Source organism: Brachyhypopomus gauderio, chromosome 10 (genome assembly GCF_052324685.1).
Source record: "Brachyhypopomus gauderio isolate BG-103 chromosome 10, BGAUD_0.2, whole genome shotgun sequence".
NCBI lineage: Eukaryota > Metazoa > Chordata > Actinopteri > Gymnotiformes > Hypopomidae > Brachyhypopomus > Brachyhypopomus gauderio.
In genome coordinates, this window is record NC_135220.1 from 4,691,778 (window position 1) to 4,718,645 (window position 26,868).

The 26,868-nt window shown below is 44.5% G+C and overlaps 4 protein-coding genes across 6 annotated transcripts; 1 reads left to right on the forward strand and 3 right to left on the reverse strand.

Moving 5' to 3' along the window:
- Window positions 1–685: 685 nt before the first annotated feature.
- On the reverse strand, window positions 686–7,120 carry mtg2 (mitochondrial ribosome-associated GTPase 2). Its single transcript, XM_077018925.1, has 6 exons — window positions 6,641–7,120; window positions 6,276–6,423; window positions 6,033–6,148; window positions 5,096–5,314; window positions 4,485–4,623; window positions 686–4,022 (listed from the first exon to the last, which is right to left on the reverse strand). Exons 1-6 carry the CDS (start codon window positions 6,824–6,826, stop codon window positions 3,640–3,642), a joined length of 1,191 nt encoding a protein of 396 aa, XP_076875040.1. The 5' UTR covers window positions 6,827–7,120; the 3' UTR covers window positions 686–3,639.
- Window positions 7,121–7,327: 207 nt separating this feature from the next.
- On the reverse strand, window positions 7,328–18,463 carry LOC143525242 (calcium-responsive transactivator-like). 3 transcript variants are annotated; one of them, XM_077018927.1, is made up of 11 exons: window positions 18,034–18,463; window positions 17,088–17,164; window positions 16,821–16,905; window positions 16,561–16,705; window positions 15,996–16,205; window positions 14,996–15,160; window positions 11,856–11,957; window positions 11,225–11,317; window positions 10,092–10,211; window positions 9,810–9,937; window positions 7,328–9,405 (listed from the first exon to the last, which is right to left on the reverse strand). In XM_077018927.1, the coding sequence occupies exons 1-11, from the start codon at window positions 18,100–18,102 to the stop codon at window positions 9,379–9,381; spliced, it is 1,221 nt and encodes a 406-aa protein (XP_076875042.1). In that variant the 5' UTR covers window positions 18,103–18,463; the 3' UTR covers window positions 7,328–9,378. The 3 variants fall into 3 exon arrangements, with proteins under 3 accessions (XP_076875042.1, XP_076875043.1, XP_076875044.1); XM_077018928.1 differs by lacking the exon at window positions 18,034–18,463 and adding an exon at window positions 17,427–18,023; XM_077018929.1 differs by lacking the exon at window positions 15,996–16,205 and having other exon boundaries at window positions 18,034–18,462.
- Window positions 18,464–18,576: 113 nt separating this feature from the next.
- LOC143525244 (proteasome subunit alpha type-7-like) lies at window positions 18,577–21,875 on the forward strand. The gene is made up of 7 exons (XM_077018932.1): window positions 18,577–18,797; window positions 18,961–19,087; window positions 19,245–19,369; window positions 19,460–19,582; window positions 20,829–20,948; window positions 21,341–21,403; window positions 21,486–21,875. The coding sequence occupies exons 1-7, from the start codon at window positions 18,702–18,704 to the stop codon at window positions 21,588–21,590; spliced, it is 759 nt and encodes a 252-aa protein (XP_076875047.1). The 5' UTR covers window positions 18,577–18,701; the 3' UTR covers window positions 21,591–21,875.
- lsm14b (LSM family member 14B) lies at window positions 21,647–25,600 on the reverse strand. The gene is made up of 9 exons (XM_077018931.1): window positions 25,156–25,600; window positions 24,731–24,894; window positions 24,481–24,616; window positions 24,189–24,368; window positions 23,626–23,706; window positions 23,389–23,550; window positions 23,169–23,304; window positions 22,842–23,013; window positions 21,647–22,096 (listed from the first exon to the last, which is right to left on the reverse strand). The coding sequence occupies exons 1-8, from the start codon at window positions 25,274–25,276 to the stop codon at window positions 22,848–22,850; spliced, it is 1,146 nt and encodes a 381-aa protein (XP_076875046.1). The 5' UTR covers window positions 25,277–25,600; the 3' UTR covers window positions 21,647–22,096; window positions 22,842–22,847.
- Window positions 25,601–26,868: the final 1,268 nt, after the last annotated feature.

Consider the following 26,868-nt stretch of genomic DNA (forward strand, 5'->3'; position numbering starts at 1 on the left):
GATTTGAGGTATGACGACGACGCACATGGTTTCACACGTCGTATATAATGGTGAGTGATCCGGTGAAACAAACATGAAATGGTGGAGAGATCACAGCATAATGTACTGAGGACAGGACAGACCACATGTAAGGGTGTGGTGCTCCGCACGGACCTCCACCTCCTTCGCCATCAGTGATGGGGTCTTCCTAATAGCAGTATATGAATATTTGGAATACATGAATGAATGTTATGTTATTATATTATGTTGTGGTTTATCCTGGACTTACTATGAGCAAATGGATTTTTATGATAAAAAATCTATGCTGATAAAGCATATACACATGCACACAGAAGAGAAAAATGTAGAGAAAAATGTAATTTATGACATTTACGAGAGTACCTTACTACAGTGGCATTCGTTGTGTTCACTGTTAAAAAAAAATTTTTCAGCCCCCAAAAAGGATCACATTTTTTTTTTTTTTGCAAAAAAAAAAATAATAATAATTGCTTAAACGGGTGGACGTTATTTAAATGTCTGGGCTGGTCCGGGGGGGGGACGACACCATTCATGAGTGCACATACATTTAGGTCACTTAGGTCAGGAACAGCCCCCCCCCCCTTCTGTCCATTTGTGGTGCTACTACCGACCAACCAAGTTATGTCCTCACACCAGAGACGCTCACAAGTCATTTTTTGCAAGTCCAAGTCAAGTCTCAAGTCTTTGATCTCAAGTCCAAGTCAAGTCCAAGTCTTTGGTCTCAAGTCCAAGTAAAGTCCCAAATATTTGAGTGACCCTGCAGTCACAAATCACTTTATAGTTGTAATGGTCTGTTATGAAACTTCTGATGTTTAATAGCTTAAACTGGTAAATGAAAAAATACAATTTAAAAAAGCACACACACACACACACACAAATGTTTTCCAAATAAATTTTGTATCTGTATTTTTCTTACAATACTGACATTTTTCTAGATTATTTTCTTTCAGTAGAACATCTGCTATATTTTGTTCTAAAAGATAAAGGAGGGCTGTGAAATAAAAAAAAATCAAAATCTTTCTAACAATCACATTTTTTTACTATAGGGCCTATATGAAAGGTCTGCATATAAAGAAAATAGCAACCAAATGAGTGATCATAAAATGAAAAATTAAAACCTATAATGATTCTGGCATTAAAAGCCCTGCAGCAACAACTTTTTGTCTCCTAATGAACTGGATCAAACATAATCTATGTGAACTTCAAGGTGTCTTTCAGTGTCCCAATACAAGGAAAATGTTTATGCTACTAAAGCATTAAATTTTTAAAAGATCAGGTTTGACAGGGTACTTGCACTTAGCCTGGCTGGGTGAGGGCTCATTATGAGGCCTCCATGACTGAACACCCTCTACTGGTGCACTGGTGGTCAATACCAGCTAACTGGGTGAACATTAGGATGTTATAACACACTAACTGGGTGAACATTAGGATGTTATAACACACTAACTGGGTGAACATTAGGTTGTTATAACACACTAACTGGGTGAACATTAGGATGTTATAACACACTAATTGGGTGAACATTAGTTCAAAATGCCGCAGTCAGAGTTCTGACCAGAACTAGAAAATTTCAGCATATTAGACCAGTCCTATCAGCCCTGCAATCGGCTCCCAGTTAAATTTCGTATTGATTTTAAAATTCTATTATTAACATATATAGCACTACACGGGCTTGCTCCTGAATACCTCCAGGAACTTATTTCCTACTATGAACCCCCACGTCAACTAAGATCACAGGGTGCTGGTCTTTTATTAGTTCCACAAATTAATAAGGTAACAGCAGGGGGAAGAGCCTTTTCTTATAAGGCCCCCCAGCTTTGGAACAACCTTCCAAAATGCGTACAGGACTCTGACACAGTCACAATCTAGGTTGAAAACCCACCTATTTGGTTTAGCGTTTGATAATTAACATCCCCCCCTTAGATAAAGGTACAGATCCAGGGGTTCATAGACGAAGGGTTTTATGGTTGACTGGGGTGCTGGTGCTGTCGTCCTGTCACTGCTCGTGGTCACTTAAGTTTGTTGACAGTGCAGTGGATGGATGCCAATGTCTCAGAATGCCCCCAAGCCTATGTTACCTTCTGGTTCTGCCTTTTTAGCTAGGCTGTAATAGTTTAACTTGATGCCGGAGTTGCTGCCACACTCCAGAAAGGTGTTTAATTTCATCTGTCCTGTATATGTCCTCATACAGAGCTAATTTTCCGTTTTATTTTCTCCACATGGCTGCCCGCCTGCTCGAGGAAAAATGAGATGAGAGACAAGCGATTTATCCAGTGCCAGCCACCTACTGCCTGACCGGATAAGCCTACACCATGATGGACAATACGACATCTTTTCCTTTTCTTTATTTCTTTCTGTCTAAATTGTTGTTGTTGTCATGGTGACCGGTGTCGGCCAGAGGAGGATGGGTTCCCCCCCTGAGTCTTGGTTCCTCTCAAGGTTTCTTCCTCATGCAAAAAACTAGGGAGTTTTTCCTTGCCACTGTCGCCCTTGGCTTGCTCACTGGGGGCTAGGACTCGGCACTTTTAAAGCTGCTTTGTGACAACAACTGTTGTAAAAAGTGCTATATAAATAAAATTTGATTGATTGATTGATTGATTGATTGATTATAACACACTAACTGGGTGAACATTAGGTTGTTTTCAGGTGGTGAATAAATTTAGATGTGGTGGAACCAGCGTTCTGTATTTTTATGCCACACACGGTGCAGTTTGCTGCTCTTCTATTTGCTACTTGTGCGAAGTTTTTGTAGCCAAAACTTATGAACGGTGGAACAGAATCGAGCGTTCTCACCGGCGCCGCCATGATCGCAATGGTTTGCGGTGCGCGCATTTGTGTCACGTAAGCTCGGTTTAGCGCGAGGGACCGGTGCGAGGGTCCGCGCGCCGAAAATGTGACGTCAGCGGGAAGTGAAAAGCATACAGACAGGCGGAGAAGAGATTGTCAAATGAAACACAACAGAACATTACAAATAAAAGATTGTTCACGAGTCCCAAACTCGAGTCCCCATCTCTGGCTCACACTATAGAGCGAAGCTGGGAGTCCTGTCAGCAGCAGGACAGTGAACACACATCATGCAATTCAGCCGGGGCCTGCTACCAAACACAGCCTTACAGCGCCCCCTGCTGCAGCTTTTCAAACAAGCACATTAAAAGCATGTTATAATCCTTTTTTTAATGAACTGACAGCTTACAGTACTGATTTATGACTACTTTATTCATGGTAGTCAGTCATTTAGGAGTAAGGAGACTAATCCTTAGGGTTCGTGATGTAGTCACCTTACATTTCGACAGTCCACCATGGGTATGACGAAGATCTGCTGCCTACGGTGGCCTTGTAGGACATGAGTGTTGGTGGCTCACTGCCTGAAAGAACTTGGCTGGTATAGATTCATTCTTCCCCCTGACTCTTCAAAGGCCACATGTATCTCCATGGGAAACAACGTCTTTTATTTTCAATCTCCCGAGTCAGCTTTTCTCAAGCGTTCGCTCTGACGTCGACCGAACCGTTTTCCACAACCCAGCAGCAACGGGCATTCTGAAGGAACGTTGAGAACTCGGGTCACTCGGCCAACACCGTAGACGACATTAGATTTGCCTAATGTGGCTTCTCTTAGAGCAGCTACCACGTGGCTGGGGTCTGCTCACAGTGCTGCTGGCCGTCATAGATCTGTCGCAGGTGTAAGATGAGCTCCTCCGTGTTGTGTCCCGTCAGAGCCGACACGGGAATGACACGTTGGGTCACGTGACTCCTGAGGACCGCGAGCTTGTCCAGGGTGCCACTCACGTCCATCTTGTTGGCCACGATGGCGTGCGGGCGAGCGGACAGGCCTGGATCGTACTGGTCCACCTCGTAGCGTAGGTCGTCGAGTTGTTGCCATGGCTCCGGGGTTGTCATGTCCAATACGAAGAGCAGGAAGCGGCAGCGCTCGACGTGACGCAGGAAGGAGATACCGAGACCACGGTTCAGGTGAGCACCTCGGACCAGACCCGGGATGTCTGCCACTGAACAGACAGACGGAGAGACCGTGAGAGAGAGAGAGAGAGAGAGAGAGAGAGAGAGAGAGAGAGAGAGAGAGAGAGAGAGAGAGAGAGAGAGAGAGAGAGAGAGAGAAAGAAGATCTGCAAATGGAATGCCAACACCTACCCTATTTTAACCTAGTTTAATTCAGTCTTAATCGTGAGGCACTTTGTTATGACAGATGTTGCTACAGAGCAGTTTTACAGAGATCCAGATCCCAGACAGAAGGCACAGAGGCAGGAAAAACCTCCCAGAGAAGAAGAAACCTTGTGAACAGCTAAACACATCCTCCTCTAAACGTTACCAGAGGGACTTTTATATTATACTTACATATGAATAAGCTACATTAGCACTTGTCTGGATATGTAGACTGTGGGAGTGGCAGGATGCATTGGGGGCATGGCTACAGGGCCTGAGGGGCGTGGCTATGACGGTGGGTGTCGTACCTGCCAGCTGCTCGTGGTCTCTGTACCTGACGATGCCCACGTGAGGGTTGAGGGTAGTGAAGGGGTAGGCAGCCACCGCGGGCCTGGCGTTGGAGATGGCCCTCAGCAACGATGACTTCCCTGCATTTGGAAATCCCACCTGGGGTCAGGGAGAAAGAACAAAAAAGATCTTCATCTTGAGTGTAACATTTTAGAGGAGAAGGTTTGGACAAAACAGTAAGAGCAACATAAGATAAATACCATGGCATGTGCTACACTGACACAAACAGCAGCAGATTACAGTGCAAACACAAAACTGCACACAACTTCCCTGGCAATACAATAAACACTATAACCTGTACACAGGTACAACACTATAACCTGTACACAGGTACAACACTATAACCTGTACACAGGTACAACACTATAACCTGTACACAGGTACAACACTATAACCTGTACACAGGTACGGTAAACCTCACAATCAAGACGCACAGGTACGGAGACCAGAGACGGCGGCTAATGGCGTGGGCAGACTGCGCTGGCAATATTAACCTCATAAATCTCATCATAGCAGATGACATAAAAAGCGATGTGAATCCCTCTCTCTCTCTCCTCCCTCGCTCTCTCACCAGTGCTGCGTGAGCCATGGTTTGTAGCTCCAGGTGCAGCACCCTCTCCTCTCCTGGGTCTCCAGGCGTGGCCGTCATGGGCGCACGGTTCTCGTTGGACAGGAAGAAACGGTTCCCTTTTCCACCGGCGCCTCCGTGTGCTGCCACATACTCCTGACCATGGAGCGCCAGGTCTGCCACCACACCGCTCTGCTCCTTCACTATGGTTCCCATGGGAACCTGTGCACACGCACGCACGCACACACACACACACACACACACACACACACACACACACACGGGAGACACACAGCCTTTGGCTCAAACATGAATTTCAATTCCCAGAGGGTACTCATTTTGTTTCTTTTTGTTAGTCATGTGTGAGATTTCTTTACCTCCCGCTACCTGTTCTGTGAGTATGATGCCATGATTAGGGCAGTCATGGCCTTGTGGTTAGGGAACTGGTCTTGTGACCGGAGGGTCGTGGGTTTGATCCCCAGACCTGAGGCCATGACTGAGGTGCCCCTGAGCAAGGCACCTTAACCCTCAATTGCTCAGTTGTATAAAAATGAGATAAAAATGTAAGTCGCTCTGGATAAGGGCGTCTGCCAAATGTCGTAAATGTAAATGATGCGAGTACAATGTGAGTACACTTCTACACTCACTGGTGCTGGTGTGTATTACAGACTCACTGACATGTAGGTGGTGCTGGTGTGTATTACAGACTCACTGACATGTAGGTGATGCTGGCGTGTATTACAGACTCACTGACATGTAGGTGGTGCTGGTGTGTATTACAGACTCACTGATATGTAGGTGGTGCGTCTGTGTATTACAGACTCACTGACATGTAGGTGGTGCTGGCGTGTATTACAGACTCACTGACATGTAGGTGGTGCTGGCGTGTATTACAGACTCACTGACATGTAGGTGGTGCTGGTGTGTATTACAGACTCACTGATATGTAGGTGGTGCTGGCGTTGCGTCCGTAGCAGTTCTTACTGCCTCCGGGTTCTCCATCCTGACCCCTGTACACTGACGAGACCAGCGACAGTGACTTCACCTGCCTGTTCACTGCAAATTAAAACACTTGTTAGCAACTCACAGCCTTGGGACTGGAACCCACGACCAAACGTCACTCCTAAGGTGTGTTATTAAATCCGTAGTGCAACATGCACAGACAATGACATGCTGCTACCACCTTTAATGACAATGTCTCCTCCATCACCACCATTGCCTCCGTCCGGGCCGCCCCACTCTTTCCTGGGTTCACTGTGAAAGGTGCACACACCCTTACCACCTGAGCCCCCCACAAGCTTCACCCGCCTGTGGTCTACAAAGTACCGCGTCTGAGGGAACAACCAGAACACAGTCATGAAGCATCAGCCTCCACATATCACACACCATTTATACTTTCAGAAGAAGCATCTCAGATGGGATTCTGTGCCAAAATACACCAGGGGTTGGGTTTATTAAGCGCAACCACACAAACACACACACACACAAACACATCACATCATGCTGCACGAGCCTGCGGCCACTAGACCGTCCACGTGGATCACGCACCAGCTTCTTCTCGGACAGCTCCTTCTTCTTCCTCGCAGCTCCGCGTGTTTTTCCACACACCTGGCCGCTCAAACACAGGTTCCTAACGACCTCATTACCTCCTCCCTCCAACACCCCGTGTTTGGCAGGAACAAACCGAAAAGCCTGTCCAAGAATCCTAAGTCGCTGTGTCATTCGGGTGGCCATCGACACGATGAGTTTCCACGAACTATCGCAGATGATCTGGATGTTCTCCAAACATCTGAGACAGGCGCTTTAGCTGCACCGCTACGTGAACATGGGCTGGAGGTCTACTTCACACTTTACACCTAGCTAAGATAACAGCTGTCGCAACTAGCAAGGCGTATTACTTTATCAGGATAAAACGGAATAAGTATAGACACTTTTGAAATGTGAACAATCTCGTTAAATAAACCGAGTTTGTGGATATCAGCTTAACGTCACTACGTAACGAACTCAGCAAGCATGGACGCACTGGTGGGCGGGACTACGGCGGCCCCAAAGGCTCACTTTTAATCATGCCATTTACCTCAGTCAAATCTTCCTTAAAAATTAAAGTTGACTTATTTATTGTTTCCTATTAACCATTAAAATACCATATATTACAATCAACAGTGATTTTAAAATCTCTTTAACAAGCCTACATAATAATGATAATTATTCCATCGACTAGACAAGGATAAACAAACCACAGGAATGAAACACACGCTGACACGATTTCATATGCAACATAATTTGGGTAAACCTGTAATTGGGATAGCTTAGTGATAGCTGTCTGACACCCAGGAATAGTGACGCTCTTTGGACAGGTGCTGTCCCCTTGGGGACATTCTGTTTCCAATACGGCAAAACTGGAACCGTTATTACGGGAAACAAACACAATAGCAAAATACATAGTAATAATAATAATAATTATAACTATAATAATAATAATCGACATACTATTAACATTTCACTAACCACTAACTCATCTAATGTCCTAATAAAGTCCAAACAATAAGACCAACAATTCTAGAAATGAAAACACCTAAAATTCTCCACAAGTCTCCAACTCATTTTATGATTTAATATCTGTTCTTTTAAGAAATGGGACTACAGAAAATGTTAATACAATACACAAACAACACTTTAACTTAGAAAAACTTACATTCATAAAAAAGGTTATAATGAAAATGAATCTGTTTAATTCAAAATATGTAAATATGTACAAATTCTGAAAGTATAGGGTTTAAGCTTTGGCTATAATTACATAAAACATAAATGGAGACTATGTGCCAAAAATTCAATAAGAAAAAAAGAACAAAAAAAAAAACAAAAGTGTAGTAATAAAAATTGAATAATAAAAACTCTTTCAAGTTATCAAGTACACAGACATGCAAAAGCATGTCATATGAGGTCACAATAAACAGTAGGGAAGAAGTGACATAAGCCAACTTCTGATATAATATTTGTTCATTCATCCATTTACCCATTTATCCATTAAAAAATGCTAAATAAATATGTACTTCTTATTTGTAAATACATGAAAACAAAGACTTAAGAGGTATAATAAAATCCTACAGATAAACAAAATTACATCTACCCATCTGGCTATAGACTATGCTAAGACACTGAGTGAATACTCTGTATAAAATAGGAATGAACACAGTATCAGGATAGATGTGTACATATAAAGCACATATATGATCGAGTAATGCAGAGTTAAATCAGTAATCAGCTATGTCACCATAGTTTAACTTCCACAGTTCTTCACAGTTTATGCACAGATGAATCAGTAACAATATGACACTGTCAGTCCGTGGAGAAGGGGCTGTGATTTTTATGCTCAAACCAGAACAATGGAACGTAAGAGATGCGTCGGACGCATGGAAGCTGTGTCTGATGACCATTTAGCACAGGACCTACAGTATTTCCCTCTGCACTGCCCAGAAGACACCGTGGAGTGGAAATGCTGGTGTTCAGAGCTGCAGCAGGTTGTCCTGGGAGCCTTTACAGTGCTCAGAGTCATTCAAACCCCTCACACGCCTTTTCTCTTCTCGCTCTGGAGCACTTGTGAGCCAACTGTATCAGGCAGAAAGGTGGAGCAGTGCATCTGGGCACTTACGGCTATTCAGAGACCCACGCCCTGGGAGCGTCCAGGTACAGTAAAAATGCTACAAAATTTAATCTAAAAGTCAAGAAAACAAAAGATCGCATTGTGGTGATGACAACTGTACTTGATCAGGTAGCTTTCCCAGTCCCAGTTAGGTAAGTTCTTCAGATGCTCTAACTCCTGACCAGCCTGGATGAACACTGGGTCTGATAACGCACTTACCATTTTCTCCATTAAACAGAAATCACAGCTGATACACAACATTTAAAATATCAAATATCAATAGATGCTGAACTAATGAATCAAGGTTTGCGTTATATATTTATGTCTTTCTGTCTGGTTGGCATATCTATTCTTTCTCTTTTCTGAGTTACAAGTAATCTAAAGTCCTCTGAGAAACAAAAAGGAGGTAGGTGAAATAAAGTAGTCAGAAAAAGACCAGTTTAAGATTCGAGTTGGGAGAGTATTCCAGTATTGATCTGGATTCTTTTCAAACCCAATTTTCCTATTGGCCAAACAGGACACCATTCTCAGTGTAAGTATACTGGGATGCACAGTATGTCTGTCCTGCTCTTTTGAAAACTCCGACGTTGTATCACCATGACAGTGTATCACCATGACAATGTATCACCATGACAATGTATCCTTACTGCTGGTAATTTCCATACTGACCCTGCAGATGAAACAAGGGAAAAAACAAAACAAAACAATCACAAAACAAATGAGAAACACACACGTTTACACAGAGTCTCACTGGACCAAAGGCATGGAAAAGCTAGCATGTCGGCTAGGCTAGGTTAACAACAACAGTAATAATGTTACATTTCGAAAGAACCTCTCACACTCAAGGTTGCTTTACAAGATTGATACATGACAGTCCACAGATCAAAAACAGTATAGGACGAAACAAAGTATTAGTCACTGAAGGGTAAATGTGGTTGTCTAGGCCGGGGCGATGTGGTTGGCTAGCTCTTGTCTAGGCCGGAGCGATGTGGTTGGCTAGCTGTTGTCTAGACCAGGGTTAGACATTAGATGTTGTCAGCAGCACTAATGTGTCCTGTAGGAGTCTCTGTGCACCTGTTCATATGTGTAGGGTCTTGGTGGCTGGGCGGTAGGAGCAGTCTGACTGGACCGGAATGATGAGTACTGCTGACCCTGGCCCTGCTGGTACTGGCTGTACTGAGCAGGGGCTCCCTGAGCTGGACCTGCAAACACACACACACACACACATGCACACACACATGCACACACACACACACACGCACACACACACACACACACACACACACACACACACATGAGTGTGTGTGCATGAATGTGTGTCTGTGCAGATGAATATATGAACGTGTGTGTCCGTACCATATCCCTGGGGCTGACCGCTGTACCCTGGCTGTGACGGGTACTGCTGTTGGTTAAACTGCTGCTGCTGGCTGGATGCCTGCTGATACTGGGACTGCTGCTGGCTGTACTGGGCATTCCCTACAACGCACGCGCAATTACACTCATTAACAATTACACCCGTGAGTTCCCACAGGTACTGTGAGATTCAAACAGAATCTTTACCACAGAGACTGAGTTCAACTGTTGCTCGTGTTCAAGCACAACTGTCTAAGTCAGAGCATGCTGTGATAATTACACTGCAATGAAAAATGTTTTAGAGTCCTTTAGCAAAGCAGTATACTCAATATATTCTCAAATATACTCAATATATTACTGTAATACAATACTTCTCAAAATTATTTACTCTAACATTTCCTGATGTCTTCTGAAATAAACTGAAACAAAAAAGTGCTTTACATGCACTTAATAATCTGATCTTGATTAAGATTTCTCCAGTTGGTCATATAAACAGCATACTCTGATTCCTTGATCGTGTTATGGCCTAGAAATCATATTGAGAATCTGATCAAGAGAGCTGGACTGTAGCTCAGTAATCTGATTTCTGTGTGATTTCTCAGTCTGTGTGTCGCAGACGTAAACCGAACTGTTCTGGAAGTGTCCAGCAGGATTTAAAGCAGCACCCATGAAACAGCAATCAGACACTTTAGGGGAGACTCTGAAACAGTACACGCTCGATGAAATGAAAAATTTGAATTGCACACTATTAGTAATCATTAGTAGCCACAAATAAACAAAGATCCATATTTTCTGGTAAAAAGAGGGTTCATGTTTTCAAAATGCTATGGCAGGATGTTTGATGTTTACATAACAATCTTCTGTGAGATTATTGACTGGTTGCAAAATAGAAATCTGATTATTGCCTGACTCATCAAAAACCCAAAGTTTTTTCATTATCTGAATACCCAAGAGCATGTAACCATGAATTGCTGACAAAATCTGATTTTCTGCCGATATTAGATTATTAAATGCATGTAATTTTTTGCTAATTTCAGTTACATTTATATAATTTTCATGCTAAAATGTAGTCTCCTGTTTGCAGGGTTGATATTATAGAACTGTTGAGATGTGCACCATTATAGGCAATCACTCACCTCCTTCATAATAGTGTTGTGAAGGCTCTTCAAAAGATCTGTCATAACCCTGCTCTCCATAGGAGGACTGCTGATAGGAGTACTCTCCATGACCTACCGGGGTTGCAAAAAACAGCTCACATACAAATACCCGGCTAGACTTGGCACCCACAACCAGCGCAAAAAAACCCCAAAAAAAAACCTAAAAAGCGCTAACCCCAACACTGAATGACAGGCCAGGCAGCACTCCCTGTGCTACACGCTGTCTCGCGCTACCACGCATACTTCCACACCAAAGACACGTGCAAATGAACAGGAAAGGTAGATCTGAAATTTCCGCACACCAATACAGCTCACAAAGAAGAACAGCAAAGCACAGACACTGGCGGCGAGATCAGTCCCAGCGCCAAGAAGAACCAACAACAGCCAAACCGTGGAAAGAATACAACACGCGTCAAAGAAGTGCCTTCGCTGGAGAAAGTGTTGAGCCTGACTCCTGAGATGGAGATAGTGCAACAACACAAAAGTACATGAACCTCGTGGAGATGGAGGGAAAGAGGTCTGGAACTCAGGAAGAGAAGGAGAAGATGTTCCAGGGAGGGGGATGAGTGTGTGTGTTGCGTGTGTGAGGGTTGAGCGACCGTGTGATTACCATCGGGGTAATACTGCTGCATTGAGGGCTCTCTGGATGGGGCAGTGTGGCCATACTGCTCTCCGTAGAAATCCTCCTGACCCATAAGCTGCTGGGCAGATCCTGAAAGACAGGGTGACACCAGGGTTGGGTTAGGGTTAGGGCTCTCCAACACCCCGCTGCTCCCCTCCAGACCCAGGGGCGTGGCAACACAGGGGGAGGGTGCAGGTATAGAGGGGCCTACACGAGCGTAGGGTGGCTCATCGTTCCTTTGTCAAGAGGATATCTTTGACTGGAAGACAGTTACTGGCTGTGTATTAGTAGGAGTGTTTTGAGTTTATAGTGTTATCACAGGAGAGCACTTTAAGCAATAAATGTAATAATGATTAGACATAATCATAAAAATATAGCTTGTGACAAAAACAAACAACCAAACAAACAACACATAGGGGCAATTACCTGAAATCAAGAAAGTAATTCTGTAATAATGGACAATAAAAGGGGACCATTCCCATGAGAGTGGAATGAGTGGGGGACCTGCAGTGTGAGGGATTCAGAATGGGAAAGAGGATCAAACGTATGTTGAGAACTCCAACATGGCCAAAGGAGGAACCTGGGTTTTAGTGGTGGTGTGCAGAAACTCCAGATATCACGATTTCCTTTCACATTGCAACAAAAACCTCCCTGGAGCATCAGCAGACCAAATGCACTATATAGAGACATGAAAGCACAAACAGAAGACTTAATCTGTGGATTTCTAATAGCATAAAATATGGCCCCATTGGCAATACAAACAAAAAGAAACAGGTAGATGGCATCTAACTACAGAGAGAGACCAGGATTATAAGTGCCTCAGTAAAACCACAAACTGTGAATGTATGCTAATGGAACATTTAGCCTTACACACAGTACTTCAGTCACTGGCAGAATAAAGACACTGTCGTTTTTCAAAGTCAAAGTCTAAGTTTATACAATGCTTTATACCAGCCATTGTTACAAAGCAGCTTTGTCCAAGACCCCAATGACCAAGTAACAGTGGTGAGGATAAACTCCCCAAGAGAATGAAAACACTCCAAAAGGTACTGGGGGTGGGGGGGGGGGGGGGGGTGTTATGTCGCTGAGCTGAATCCTAACATAGAAAATGGAAGGCGTCATTATATGGAGATGCTCTCAGCCAACTGAACAACAGCACCCCCAGACTATCTGCAATGAGAACACTAGGCCTCACACCTATATTTAGTCATTTGCTGACACAGCATGAAAGAAGAGATTTATGGCACACCGGATGAAAAGTGACAACCATGATAAATTTCTCCTCTCTTCTCCTTCAAGCTAACAGACGGTCACGTGACCATCTGGCTGATCTACAACAGACTCGGAGGGTGGATCTCATATCTCCAATACCTGCATCCTTCATTCCTCTGTGCTACCTCCGCCGTGACCTGCACACTGACCACACGCTGCCATCTTTAAGGACACATACATTTTCTTTCTGTTCTGGTGAAATAAATAGGTAATTTACTGGATTTGTGCCCAGATGCCCAGAAGAATATGAATAACCCAGTTAGACAGAAAACACAGACTGAGGCTTCCTACAGTTTGAACTGTGGATTTTAGTACCATGTTCTTCATATCAATAATCGAAATGAAATTGGAGTGAGGCTTCCAGAGCGAGGAAACACAAGCATGTCTTATGAAGAGTGAATGATTGATTGATTTATTATTTGGGGGGTTGTTGTTTTTATAATAGCATGTGGGGTATACTTGCATTATACATTTAATTGCACTTCAAATTCATGGTCTGAGCAACACATCTTTAAGTATATTTTGATTCTTTGTTTTGCTGTTTTTTCTGTATTTCATACTGAACTAATAATTGGTTCATTTAGATTTCCATGTTCAAATGTAAATGCATTTGTAAATGCTCAAATTAAGCATGTGCTTACAATGCCAGTTTTCAGGGTTTTTTTTTTATCACTGTGGCATTTGTTTCTTGATGCAAAAGAACCGTAGAGCATGTGATAAAAATAACACCTCTGAGTATCAGAAGATCTGTACACGTCTAGTGACAGATGACACAGCTGTGCATCATGTGATGAAAGAGAGGATGTAGTGAATGCAGGATGTCTCTGTCCTAATGTCTTTCCCTCACATCATTTTCTCTATAGTGGGAGGAGCTATGACGTGAGGAAAAGAAACAAGGAAAACTAGACCAGACTATTAACATGATGAGATCCACCCTGACCCTGACCCTGACCTCTGGAACACAACACACCAACGGCACGCTCTCAGCGTCTGTTGTGACACAAATGTCAATAAAATAGAATATAACTAAACTGAACTTAAATAAATAAGCTTCTTGGCCTCAGCTCAGACTATCAATGAAACGCTCTGAGTAAATAATCTAAAAAAAATTTTTGCAAATCTGTTGTGTTAAACCTAATTTTCCAAAGCCCATATTAGGATAAAACTGATGTAAAATCTTTAAGACATTATTCAATATTCTCATTCTTTTATTGGTGTACAATCAGACACAATTATTGTTGAGAATATTAACTGTTGTGTTGTCCATTGGTGCAAATTCTTTGAAAATATCTTTTGCATCGATTGAAAGTACAAATATGAATCCGTGAGTTCAAAAGCTGAGATCTCAAGTGACTCCTCAATCACAATAAATAAAGAAACCTAAATAATCACTTCATATCATCTGAGCCAGCCAGCCCTCAGTCTAGCATACAGGGTATTTTTTCAGTTTGTTTATCTGTTCTTAGATTACTCCTTAAAGGGTCATTCGAGTCATAACAGATCACTTGCATTGAGTGCTCCTGATTGCAAGTTGTGGCATAAACACAATCTCACATCTCCCACTGCTAACTGCTGCCAACTCCCCCAGGTGGCCAAATCAATTAGATTAACATTTACACACATTTCCTACAAGATGACATCATCAGGACATAATCCACATAATAGCGCCCTTTTGATCTTATAATTACAGCAACGCCCTGAGAAACAACAGCAGCAAGCCAATAGTCAGGTAGTTATGTTATCCATGGGTTCCTGTGACCATCACCCAATCACCATCTATATCTCAAACACAGCTCACAGTCTGCAACAAACAACCCCCAGTGGAAGTACGGAGGGGGGTGGGGTCAGTCACTTACCTTGCTGTCCTGGGCGATAACTTCCTATGGGCCTCTGGGGCATCATGTTGTTGCCTTGGTTACCTTGACCCATCATTCCCATTGCCTGCTGGCCCTGGTAATGCTGCCCCCCAGGCTGGGAGGATGAGAAATGGGGGCCCACACCTTGCTGATGCATCAAAGACACTACAAGGAAAGATGGGGGGGGGTGGAGGCAGTGACACCACATACATTACACACCCACACCCACACACACGACAGCCACACACACCCACACACGACAGCCACACACACACACACACACACACCCACACACAACAGCCACGCAAACACCAGTTATATCTGAACATGGAGGGGAGAAAAGATTACTTCAGTTAAGAGAAGTCATGAAGAAGGAGGAGATGGTTCGTCAGCTGCATCAGGAATGTAGGGGGGGGAGGGGAGCCACTGAGGGAAAACTGAAACCCCCAAACAAACACAAAAACAAACCCACAAACAAACACCAAAACAAACCCCCAAACAAACACAAAGCTAAAACTTGAACTGTGGGAGAGAGCAGAAGCCAGGCTGGAGTGAGGCAGAGAGGGGAAAGTGCTGACGGCCAGGGGTCAAAGGGTGGCATGTCAGTGGTGGGGTCAAAGGTCAGGGGAGCCTGTTAGCGAAGGAGGATAAATAATTGAACAGCGGCGGAAGGGACAGATTCCCAGTGATGAACTGAATGTGTCTTCTGCCTCTTACCCAAGCACAAGAACCTAGGAGCGGTAATGCAACAACGTGAAGGCTAGGTGAATGACGGGAGCCCTCAGAGGGCCACATCGCACTGCTGCAGTACCCTGGTGCCTCTAGGTGAAGACGTCAGGCTCAAACGCGCCACTCCGCTCCACAGCCCGTTCCTCATCTTCAACTTCCACTCTCTCCACATCTGCCCCGTCATACACACATTTTACAGTCTACAAACGCAACCCGCCTCTCTCCCCATCTCGTCCAGTCTCCTGCCTCCCCCCGGGCTCTCCAGGCTCACCTTGGCTGGACTGCATGTTGAGGTTGGTGCGGGTGGCAGTGGGCGGGTAGCTCTGCCCCTGGAGAGGTGTGCCCTGAGAGGACGCCACTGGGTGGCTGTAGCCGGGACCAGTGCCAGGGCCACTGGAGGACAGGCTCATGGAGGGGGCGGAGCCTGGCGACGGCCCGGACTGTTGTTGTTGTTGCTGCTGAATGGGGGCGTGGCCTGGGCCTAATGACACACACTCACAGTCAAGCAACCGTGCAAGGTAGGCACACAACGTCACACATTCAGTTCATCAGTAGACCATGACGTAAGAAGAACGAAACAAACAAACAAAAGTAGGCAAGACCTTAGTGGAAACGGAGAGGACGGGGAAAAGACCAACACCAGGATATGGGAGACGAGAGAGGCAGAGGGAGAGATAAAGAGAAAGCCAGAGAGAGCGAGAGAGAGATAGAAACAGAGAAACGGGTCTGAGGGACATAAGATAAGCAGAGATAAGTGAGCACAGGTACTGTGGCAGACAGCGTGGAGATAGACAGAAGTGGCAGGCAGACAGATGTGGGAGCTCGGAGAGGCTCACCATTGCTAAGCTGTGTCTGCATCAGTGATGAAGGTGGCATGGCCGACACTCCAGAGTCATTCAGGTTAGTCTGGGAGTGCAGAGACTGGCCGGCAGTGTTCACACCCAGGCCTCCAGGTCCCAGAGTCATACTGGAGTTGGGCGGCTGAGGGGGGGGTGGAGAGAACCATAGAGTTGTTGATTACACAGAGGAAGAAAGAAAGAAAGAAAGAAAGAAAGAAAGAAAGAAAGAAAGAAAGGTCTAATTGTTTAGGACGTACCGCGGGTAACAGTGACTGCATATTCTGGTTGGAGTCAGCTATTGTCGCCAGGTAGACCAAGTTTCTGTGTAATATCTGCTGATACCTAAACAAACATAGTAACATTGCATACATGTGTGCCCGTATATATGGAGAGAGATGTCAAAAAATTGTAGTCAAGTACAGAAACAAACAGGACATATCAGACAGAGATCATCAGCTGTGCAAATAATGTTTATATATACGCTTGGAGTTAAACAATACAAAAAAGAAAAGAGAAATACGCACTGTGTGCATTCTGCAGTCTTCCCTTTGCTTTGGTAGTCCATAATGCACTGTATCAGGTGGTGATTTTCGTCCAGCATCTTGTGTGATAAGGAAAAAATGCACTAGTAACCTAATTCTACACCAGTTTATTTCAGGTAAACTTTTAATCTCAGTTCAGCGCGACACTATACGGCCGAAACCCCGAAGCGTGACGGTTTTGGTTTTGTTTATTTTTTAGTTTTCTTTTCTCTCTTTTTTAGCACTACTGCTCTCTGATATAAAAAAAAAATAGGTCACTCAAAAACAGAACCCGAGGGATTTTGTCATCTGACGGAAATATTAAGCCATTCCGATATTAACCTGAGATGCGTGTCGCTTTTAGAGTGAGCGTCACTGCTCTCGTGACACTTTCATCACAGAAAAACGATGAAGTTGGAGACTGGACATCATCACCAAGACAACGCAGCCTGCACGCGCCTGACGGCGGACACCACCGCGCGCGAACAAAGATGCGCACCGCTCGCGCACTTTACCTCTTCACGGGGATGCGCCTGCAATTCCGCGCGTTTGCAAACCCACAACCTTTACGCATTAACATGCACAGAAGTCTTCCTTTCATAAACAAGGCTATTCCTTCAGCAAATACACAGTGTTCGCATTATATTACCAAGCAGAGCGATTTCATTACAAATGACAAAACATTTATCCAACCTTCCACCACTTAATAATAAAATGTGTGAATCGCGTGACAACTCGGTTAAGAGTTAAAACAGATGAAAAATAATTCGGTTTAGGTTTCTAAAAAAACGTTGAGCGTGATGCAGGTGGTCCAGTGAAGGACTACAGCCGAACACACGTATTCCCGGACCAGTTGCCATGTCAGGCGCTCCACCATTGGCACCCGTTTGTGCGCGCCTGCATCCTTCACCAGAACAACGTTCCTCTCCGCACGTCGGAGCTCCGTTACCTTCTGGATCGTCTGTTGAGTCACTTCCCCCTTTCCCCTCGGACGCGTAGACGAAAACGCCACTGACATTTTTTTTGTCCTAGGAAATACGTATAAGTATGTATAAGCGGTTTTATCCCAGTTTTTTTATTATTATCTTGCTTTCAAGCTCTTATCACATAGCCCAGTCGGAATTGTCGTTCTGCTGAAACATGGGGGTGTCATGTCCTCTGGATGCGTCTGTCGTGCAATAAATTGCCTGGTCGTCGAATACGTCCGCGAGCGAAAAGCGTTCAAAACAACGAAGGTGTTAATGCGAGAAGGGCGCGAGGAGGTGTTTGCGTCGGTTGTACAGAAGATGAAATACCCCGTCGGATTGATGGAGGCAGCACCTGCTATTGGTATACTCCAATTTGCTCCGGCGAACCTCTACTTTCTGTACTCTTACAATAATGCTGATTCACAACGACAAATACGTCCGTCGTCCTGCGCAAACGACGCAGAGCGAGCGCCTCTCACGCGCGACAATCTCCGGGTATTACCACTCGCGTGCGCTGGGAGGCGATGAGAAATCGCTGTTTCATTCAATCGGTTTCACTTTTACTTCTTAAAGTAAGGGAATAGCAACCAGGAGCGGCAGATCGGACCAAAACGACTATAAAAGAATAAGTGGGTGCTAGTATTGCAGTATGAGCTACGATAGAGCCATCACCGTCTTCTCGCCGGACGGACACCTGTTTCAGGTGGAATACGCGCAAGAAGCTGTCAAAAAAGGATCCACTGCAGTGAGTAAACGTGACCCCAATTAACGCCATTACTAAAGCCGCCGAGGCTGTATTTGCAGTGTAATGGTTATATGAACGTTTTGGAAATATGAAGGACATGTGTAATAGGAACTGCAGGCGAGCTGTGACCTACAGCAGCGTAACGCTTGTGTTGAACTCGCAGGTTGGAGTACGAGGCAGAGACATCGTTGTCCTCGGGGTTGAAAAGAAATCCGCGGCGATGCTTCAGGACGACAGGACCGTGCGCAAGATCTGCGCCCTGGATGAAAATGTGTTCATGGCGTTTGCGGGTAAGAAACAATAGCAGCTTCGGCTCGAGCCATTACAACACTTCTCTCATTTGTAACGTTACAGTGTAACCACAACGTGTTCGTTGTGTAGCGGTGGTTATTCCTTCTATATTCGTGTGAACAATGAGAGAACAGGAGTGCCTTTCCTGTTCCCCAGGACTGACTGCAGACGCTCGGATCATCATCAACAGGTCCAGAGTGGAATGTCAGAGCCACAGACTGACAGTAGAGGACCCCGTCACCGTAGAGTACATCACCCGTTACATATCTAGTCTCAAACAGGTATCCGCTCTCTTCCTCTCCATCGTACACATCAGCTGAGCCATAATGGCGCACACTCATAATCTGGTATGTGGCGTTATGCGTGTGCAGCGTTATACACAGAGTAATGGACGAAGGCCTTTCGGAATTTCTTCCCTGATTGTGGGCTTTGACTTTGATGGTACTCCCCATCTATACCAGACTGACCCATCTGGAACATACCATGCCTGGAAGGTAGGGGTTTAGCATCTTCATCCAGATTTTTATACACACTATATTGCCAAAAGTATTTGCTCACCCATCTAAAGTATCAAAATGAGGTGTTCCAATCACTTCCATGGTCAAACGTATAAAATTAAGCACCTATGTGCAAACTGTTTTTACAAACATTTGTGAGAGAATGGGTCGCTCTCAGGAGCTCAGTGAAGTCCAGCATGGAATTGTGATAGAATGTCACCTGTGCAACAAATCCAGTTGTGAAACTGATTGAGCGGCCACAGCAGATTCTGAAGCGCATCACCAACTTTCTGCAGAGTCAATCACTACAGACATCTAAACTTCATGTGGCCTTCAGATGAGCTCAAGAACAGTGCACAGAGAGCTTCATGGAATGGGTTTCCATGGTCGAGCAGCTGCATCCAGGCCATACATCAAGTGCAATACAAAGCACCAGATCCAGTGGTGTAAAGCATGCCTCCACTGGACCCTAGAGCAGTAGAGGAGTGTTCTCTGGAGTGACAAATCACGCTTCTCTATCTGGCAATCTGATGGACGAATTTGGGTTTGCCGGTACTTGTCTCACTGCATTTTGCCAAATTTGGTGGTTGGGGGGGGGGGGGGGGATTATGGTGTGGTGTTGGTTTTTAGGAGCTGTGCTTGGGCCCTTAGTTCCACTGAAAGGAACTCTGAATGCTTCAGCATACCAAGACATTTTGGACAATTCCATTCTCCAACTTTGTGGGAACAGATTGAAGCTGGCCCCTTCCTCTTACAACATGACTGTGCACCAGTGCACAAATTAAGGTCCATAAAGACATGGATGGCAGAGTCTGGTGTGGATGAACTTGACTGACCTGCACAGAGTCCTGAACTCAACCCGACAGAACACCTTTGGGATGAATTAAGAGTGGAGACTGAGAGCCAGGCCTTCTCATCCAATATCAGCATGTAACCTCACAAATGCGCTTCTGGAAGAGTGGCCAAAAATCCCCATAAAAACACTCCTAAACCTTGTGGACAGCCTTCCCAGAAGAGTTGAAACTGTTCTAGCTGCAAATGGTGGACCAGTGTCATATTGAACCATATGGATTAGGCATGGGATGTAAAGTTCATATGAGAGTCAAGGAAGGTGAGCGAATACTTTTGACAATAGTCTGTATGTATATAATAAAGTGTGATTTTTTGAGACTTGGTCTCTCTGCACTGACATACTGCTGAACAGCCCAACTGATTGGCTCTAATTCTGGCCCCGCCTCTGAAGGCCAATGCTATTGGCAGATCAGCAAAAACGGTTCGAGAGTTCCTGGAGAAAAACCACAAAGAGGAAGACATGGAGTCTGATGAATTGGTCCTAAAACTGGCTGTCCGAGCCCTTCTAGAGGTACAGTCAAACATTCAGGCACCCCCCCCCAGACTAGGAAAAACAGCCTAAATGATTTTACCCATGAGTTTTTCCATGAAAAAAAAATTGAACACAAATCCAGTCTTTTCAATGGAGCATAGGGTTGCTATGTAGACCTAGATATGATTTATATAGCTCATGTCCTTCAACCATGCTGAGAATTTGATCCAATTCACCATCTTACAAATGACTGAGCCAGACTAGATCTGATCACATGAGAATTGAACATGAACCATTTTGGGTTCTAGACAAACAGTCTTAATTTTAAATAACCATATGCTTACTTTAATTCCAGCTGGTATTTAAGAACTGCATGAGAATTCTTTGTGGTAAATTGTTCCAGTTCATGATGTGTGATCGCTCCATCATAGGTGGTGCAAGCTGGAGCCAAGAACATTGAACTGGCCACCATGAAGAGAGGTGAAGGCATGAAGGCGAGTTTGCTCTCCACTCCTACCATACCACATCTCCACCCATATTACCCACCCCACCTTTAACATCTGCATCCACCACCAGATTTTGGAGCCCAAAGAGGTAGAAGAGATAGTCTCCGCCATCGAAAAAGAGAAAGAGGAGGCTGAAAAGAAGAAGAAAGCAGGAACCACTCCCACCGCACCCTGATGGAGGCTGTGGGACAGAACCACACCTGCACCAACTTAATCACGAAACGCAACAACTTAAATGAGGCATTTACCATTTTATTAACAATGGTTCTTTTGTACAAAGTCCCCATTAATGCTTAATCCAAAAAACTTTAACTCAAACTATAATAATGGAAAAGAAGGACATCCTTAAATCAGTGTTTGGGGACCATATGCCCAAGTAAATTCACATTTTTACATCAGAGTACAAATGAAAAGTGCCTTACTTGGAATTAAACATTAAACATGACTGAGGTAAAGTGCATTTCTATTTCTGTGCCATCAATTCATATTACATACATGTCAGTCAATAACATCAGCAGTAGTGAGCCAATAGAAAGAGGGAAGGGGGGGGGGGGAGCCCATACTGGTTAAACACTATACTGTAGTTGAAGGGTAATCCCAACTGAATTTAGATTCTTCATAAAAAAAATAATGTATTTACATGAACCACTAGGTGGCACCAGTCTGACGAGGCATCAATATCTGCAAGAGAGGAAAGGAAATCGATCACACACATTCCAAGGTGGCCATCAATGATTACCAGTATGGCTGCTTCAGAGATTTCACAGTGCTCACTGTGGGATGGGCAAAATTCCAGTGTACAGTTTCTAGTACTTCTAATGACCTTGTGTTTAACCCTCACTCCCCTGGTATGACTTCAGACAACCAACGACAGCCACTAATTAGTTTTGAATACACCCCTTAAACTGAGCTCAATTAACACGTCTTACCAGACCTCCCACAGCTGCAGGGCACTGATAGATGACCGTACTGGGCTTCCAGCTGCAGTTCTGTACATTTTAGCGCTTGTCTTGCTCATTAGTACACAAGCTGAAATGGCTCCATTGGTAATAACGTCCAAATTATAATGCCTGTCCCTTATGGTTACAACAGATGTCCAAAGCTCTGCTCATTTGACTATATAGGTCACATACACAACATGAGATGCGTCAGCTTGATAAAGCTAGAATGAACCCAGGGTGCACTGCTGCCTTGGTGCAAGCAATAACGTGAACTGCCACATTGTCTTGGGCACTGCAGCACATGCCTTGCTTTGCACCTGGTGCACACAGGTAATAGCAGGGATGAGGCATCATTTTGAAAACTAATTACATTGTGATGTTTTGGCAGAAGGTTGAACTCAGGGAAACGTCCTAAACTGGACCTTTCCCCCCCTCTGCATCCAACATAGTCATGGTGACGGAGGACCAGTGCCGTCTACACTCACCCCATCTCACAGTCTGCCACTACCCACTGCCGGCTGAGGGACAAAGCGCTGATTGATCCCTCTGCCTCGTTGCCCTCGGTAACCACCCCTGAAGCCACGGCCCCGGAGGAAGCGGCCTGGCACGCCAAACGTCTCCACATTCAGCTTGCGTTCTTCTGCCCATGTCGTACGTCTACAAGGGGCAAAGGGGGAGGGGGGTGTAAACATTGGACAGACGTGTTTAAATGAACACAATGTAGTGCACTTTAAGCACTCTTAGGCAATATAAAACCACTAGTGCTGCCTGGAGGGGAGTTCAGCTATCGGCAGTAGTGTGAACTTAAGTACCTTGCTTTGAGCTCTGAAGAAATGTTGTCGAAGAAACTTTTGGCTTTGTTGTAGAAGCACTTTGGACCGAGGAGCTCCGCCTCCACCGGTCCGTCACCATCCTTGGTCTCCACCCCTTCCTTCACCTCCTCAGTGTCTGCATGGAGAAGGTCCAACTTCACACACACACACCGAACTACGCTTAAACATAGCACAACACCCACCCAGGCAGCATGGTCACCTTTGATATTCTGGTGGTCCTGATGCTCCTTTGCAAGGGTGTCCTTGTTGAACTGTGCATTAGCAGTTTCAAAATCAAAGTCCGACTCGAACTGAAGGGTCGTGGGTTTGGTGCTGCCCACGATGATCTGGCCCCGCCCACGGTTCCTGGACCTGCGATTGCCTATGCAGAAAATAGCCATCTGTACGGTTACCAAGGTAAAAGCCCATTTCAAGATCAAAGGGAATGGAAGGACACCTTGTCTCCTCCTCTGGGGAGGTCGGTTCTCGTCATTCGCTTGGCTCGTCCCTTGCATGTCACCTTGCTGAGTAGTAGCGCCTACAGAAGATGGAATTAATGCCGTCTTGTGATTTGGGGCATCTGCCACATTTGTGGACAATTTATTATAAATAAGCCATTCATCAACTTCAAATTAGAAATAAGTTATTTGTATGATGCAGATAGACCAGTAGCTCCTTCAAGGACCACGAGATAAAATAGCCAAAATACACCGTGTAGTACAGATTTCAATTAAGTACATTGCTGAACTTTAAGTCAGTCACCAAAAAGCATCAAACTTTATAGAACACATTTAAAGTCATTTTCAAAGTATAGCTCACGAAGAATAAAACTGCTTTAGAGTCCTCAAATAAACCAGATGTTCGATACAGCAGGTCCCCCATATGGAGGTGGCCATGTTTTAATATAGATTTGGCACAGAACCTCATTAAGGCTACCAGGCATCAGTTCAATGGCCATTTCAGTAAAGCATCAATGGAAAAGTAATTGGCCCTTTTACAGCAAAAGAAAAGCGCGCTTACTCCCGAGGTCGGCAGTCTTTTGCATCTTGGGGCTCCCCCTGCTGGATCTCTGTGGTCTGACAGCCTCCCTCACCTGCGGCTGCGACGCAAGCAAGCCTCTCTTTGGTGCCGCTTTCTCCGGAGGTACAGTCTGGACCGCCTGCTCAACCATCGGGCCCCTTCTCAGAGGCCCATGCAGACCTGCTCCCAGAACCAAGTCATTAGCCATCGTTAAATAGGAAAGAAAGCAAAAAGTGGAGATTAAGCAAGCTCGCGGAGCAAACGCTTGCATTCATCATCAAATTGCCCCTACCCAGGCCAAGCGCCGCCGCGTACTGCTGACTGAGGAGGGAGCTGGCTGCAAGCTGGTTGTAGGAGGGCATCATGCTTCTGTAGGGACTGTACCCGCCCTGGGGCCCGTAAGCGCCGGAGGAACTGCCCACAGACGACTGGGTGACAGACGGAAGAGAGATCAAACAAATAAAAATGCCAAAAAAAGGTGTCAAGAGGAAAGAAAAAAAAAATAAATCACAGGAAATGAGACAAAGATGGGTTACGCCAACCTGAACAATCGCAGGGTCTTGGGGCAAACCATGGTGCAACTTGGGAGGTTCACAGACGGTGATGTCTTTGATGTCGCTTCCTCTGAAGATGATGTAGTCAAAAACCTCATCCCTAGGTGGAACTGGCCTTTCTGTGGGTCTGCCCTCGGTTCCGAAGGACCTCACTGGAATACAACACTCAGACATGCATCATATAAAAACACAGGCTTATGAACGTCCTTCAGAAGGGTGAAACATCTAAAATTGGCCTCCAGAGCAATAAAAACAAACTATGCTTTAATTATTGAACATACTTAATGACCACGAAATAAAAAAAACTATTAAAATCCCAAGAGGCTTCTGGATTCCACGTGCACGAAAAACACGCGCACAAAGGTGTTTTTAATTAAAGCCAGACATCTCCTTGTGTTTCAGGAGAACCATACCTTTAGCCAAGGCCACAGTGGAGTTGTCGGTATCAATCGTGTACAATATTCCTTCGTAGCGAATCTGAGCCTTTGAGATTAGACTTATTTTACTACCGATGTACGGTGTACCCGTGCTCATGTTTGAAAACTTTACGTAAAGCCTAAAGCAACTTTTCCACGAAAGGTGGACCGTTCAAAAGCAAAAACGTTTAGTAGAGTATGCCTAAATTAAGCGTAGGCGCGCGCCACATTCTCTTACCCACGAAACAGAAATTAACAAGTTCTGAAAACGAGCGGGCAGCGCTTTATTTATAGGCCACGCCCCCTTCATTGGCATTCTTACACCTGTCGTGCATTGTCGGCAATGCCGATACGGTAGGATCCGGTGTTTTTAGAGCTTGTGTAATAGGCTGCTTTTATGGGGTAAAGGTTTAACCAATACTACAAATATAATTAAAACGTCTATAATTAATAATTATTATAATTATTTTAAAAAACGCATTAAAAACGAATTCAGAAACCTGGTAAATCGAGGTAGGTAAATCGATAGATCAAATCAATTATATTTGTATAGCGCTTTTCACAACATCCTGTTTCCCTAAAGTCAAATAAATCCCAAATATACATTTCCACTACGCATGTAATACAGGCTCATAGTCTACATGTCCAGAAGTTCTAATGTGTACCTTAATCTTTGCTATTAAACGCGTTATGCATTTAGACTGGCCTCCAAGTTATTCAAAGTTGTCATATTCTGCGTTGTCATTAAAATCCAAACCAAACACACTTCTAAAAAAGTGCTCTGGTTCCAACCTGTACTTAAAACTGGTACAAGAGTGTATTTGTGTAGACCCTACACACTGTTGTGCAGAAACTGCGCGCCATATCCTTTCATTTGATGGGAATGAATCTGATGATTTCTGAACAGTCATATTAGCCAACGAGGCACCGCGCTTGTGACCCTTTTATAAAGTTTAAAGTAGTACACTGTTTTTCCCAAGTATTACATTTCCGTTAGCATGTGTACAAGCAAAGTGCTTTTGAAAGCAATTTACAAAAGGTGTTTAAACCATAGCTTGTATATTAAACCGTTCCTGGTTTATACATAATAAAGCGTGCATGCGAAAGAGCTTCATGAATTCAACCCCCTTCAGTTCACCCATTACACCTTCATCACTGCGTGCTGTTGAACTACAGAAGTGTGGCCGTACCTTCAACTGAAAGTGAAAGTCAGTCATTCTGCCAAAACTTAACTCAGCCCATTCTACAGCTTTTAAAAAGCACATTGTTAAACTGTCGAAATACCCAACTACGTTTGTATTTGATTCTGCTCTAAAATCCACATAAATCCTGAGAAGCATCTTGACTTCTGAGTTTGCATTTTTTATTTTGAGTTTCCGATCTGAAACGGAAACAATGAGTTACTTCTAAAAGACACTAACGGCAAACATTCTCTAAATGGATGAATAAAATAAAATAAAGACGGCTATATGTGCAACCCCACCCACAAGAGGGCAAGTTTATTCCACAGTGACTAGTGCAGCCGGTCCGGGCTCATGCGGGTCGGCCGGTGTTGTTGGTGCTGACTCGGTCCGTACGGGTCTAACTGCAAACGGACAACTCAGGAAAAACATCGCAGCCATCTTGAACTCACTCCTAACATCGTAAAGTCATTTTCTGCCTTCATAAAAACCCAGTAAGTAGGAAGAAGCGAGTCGCAAAGCTATAACG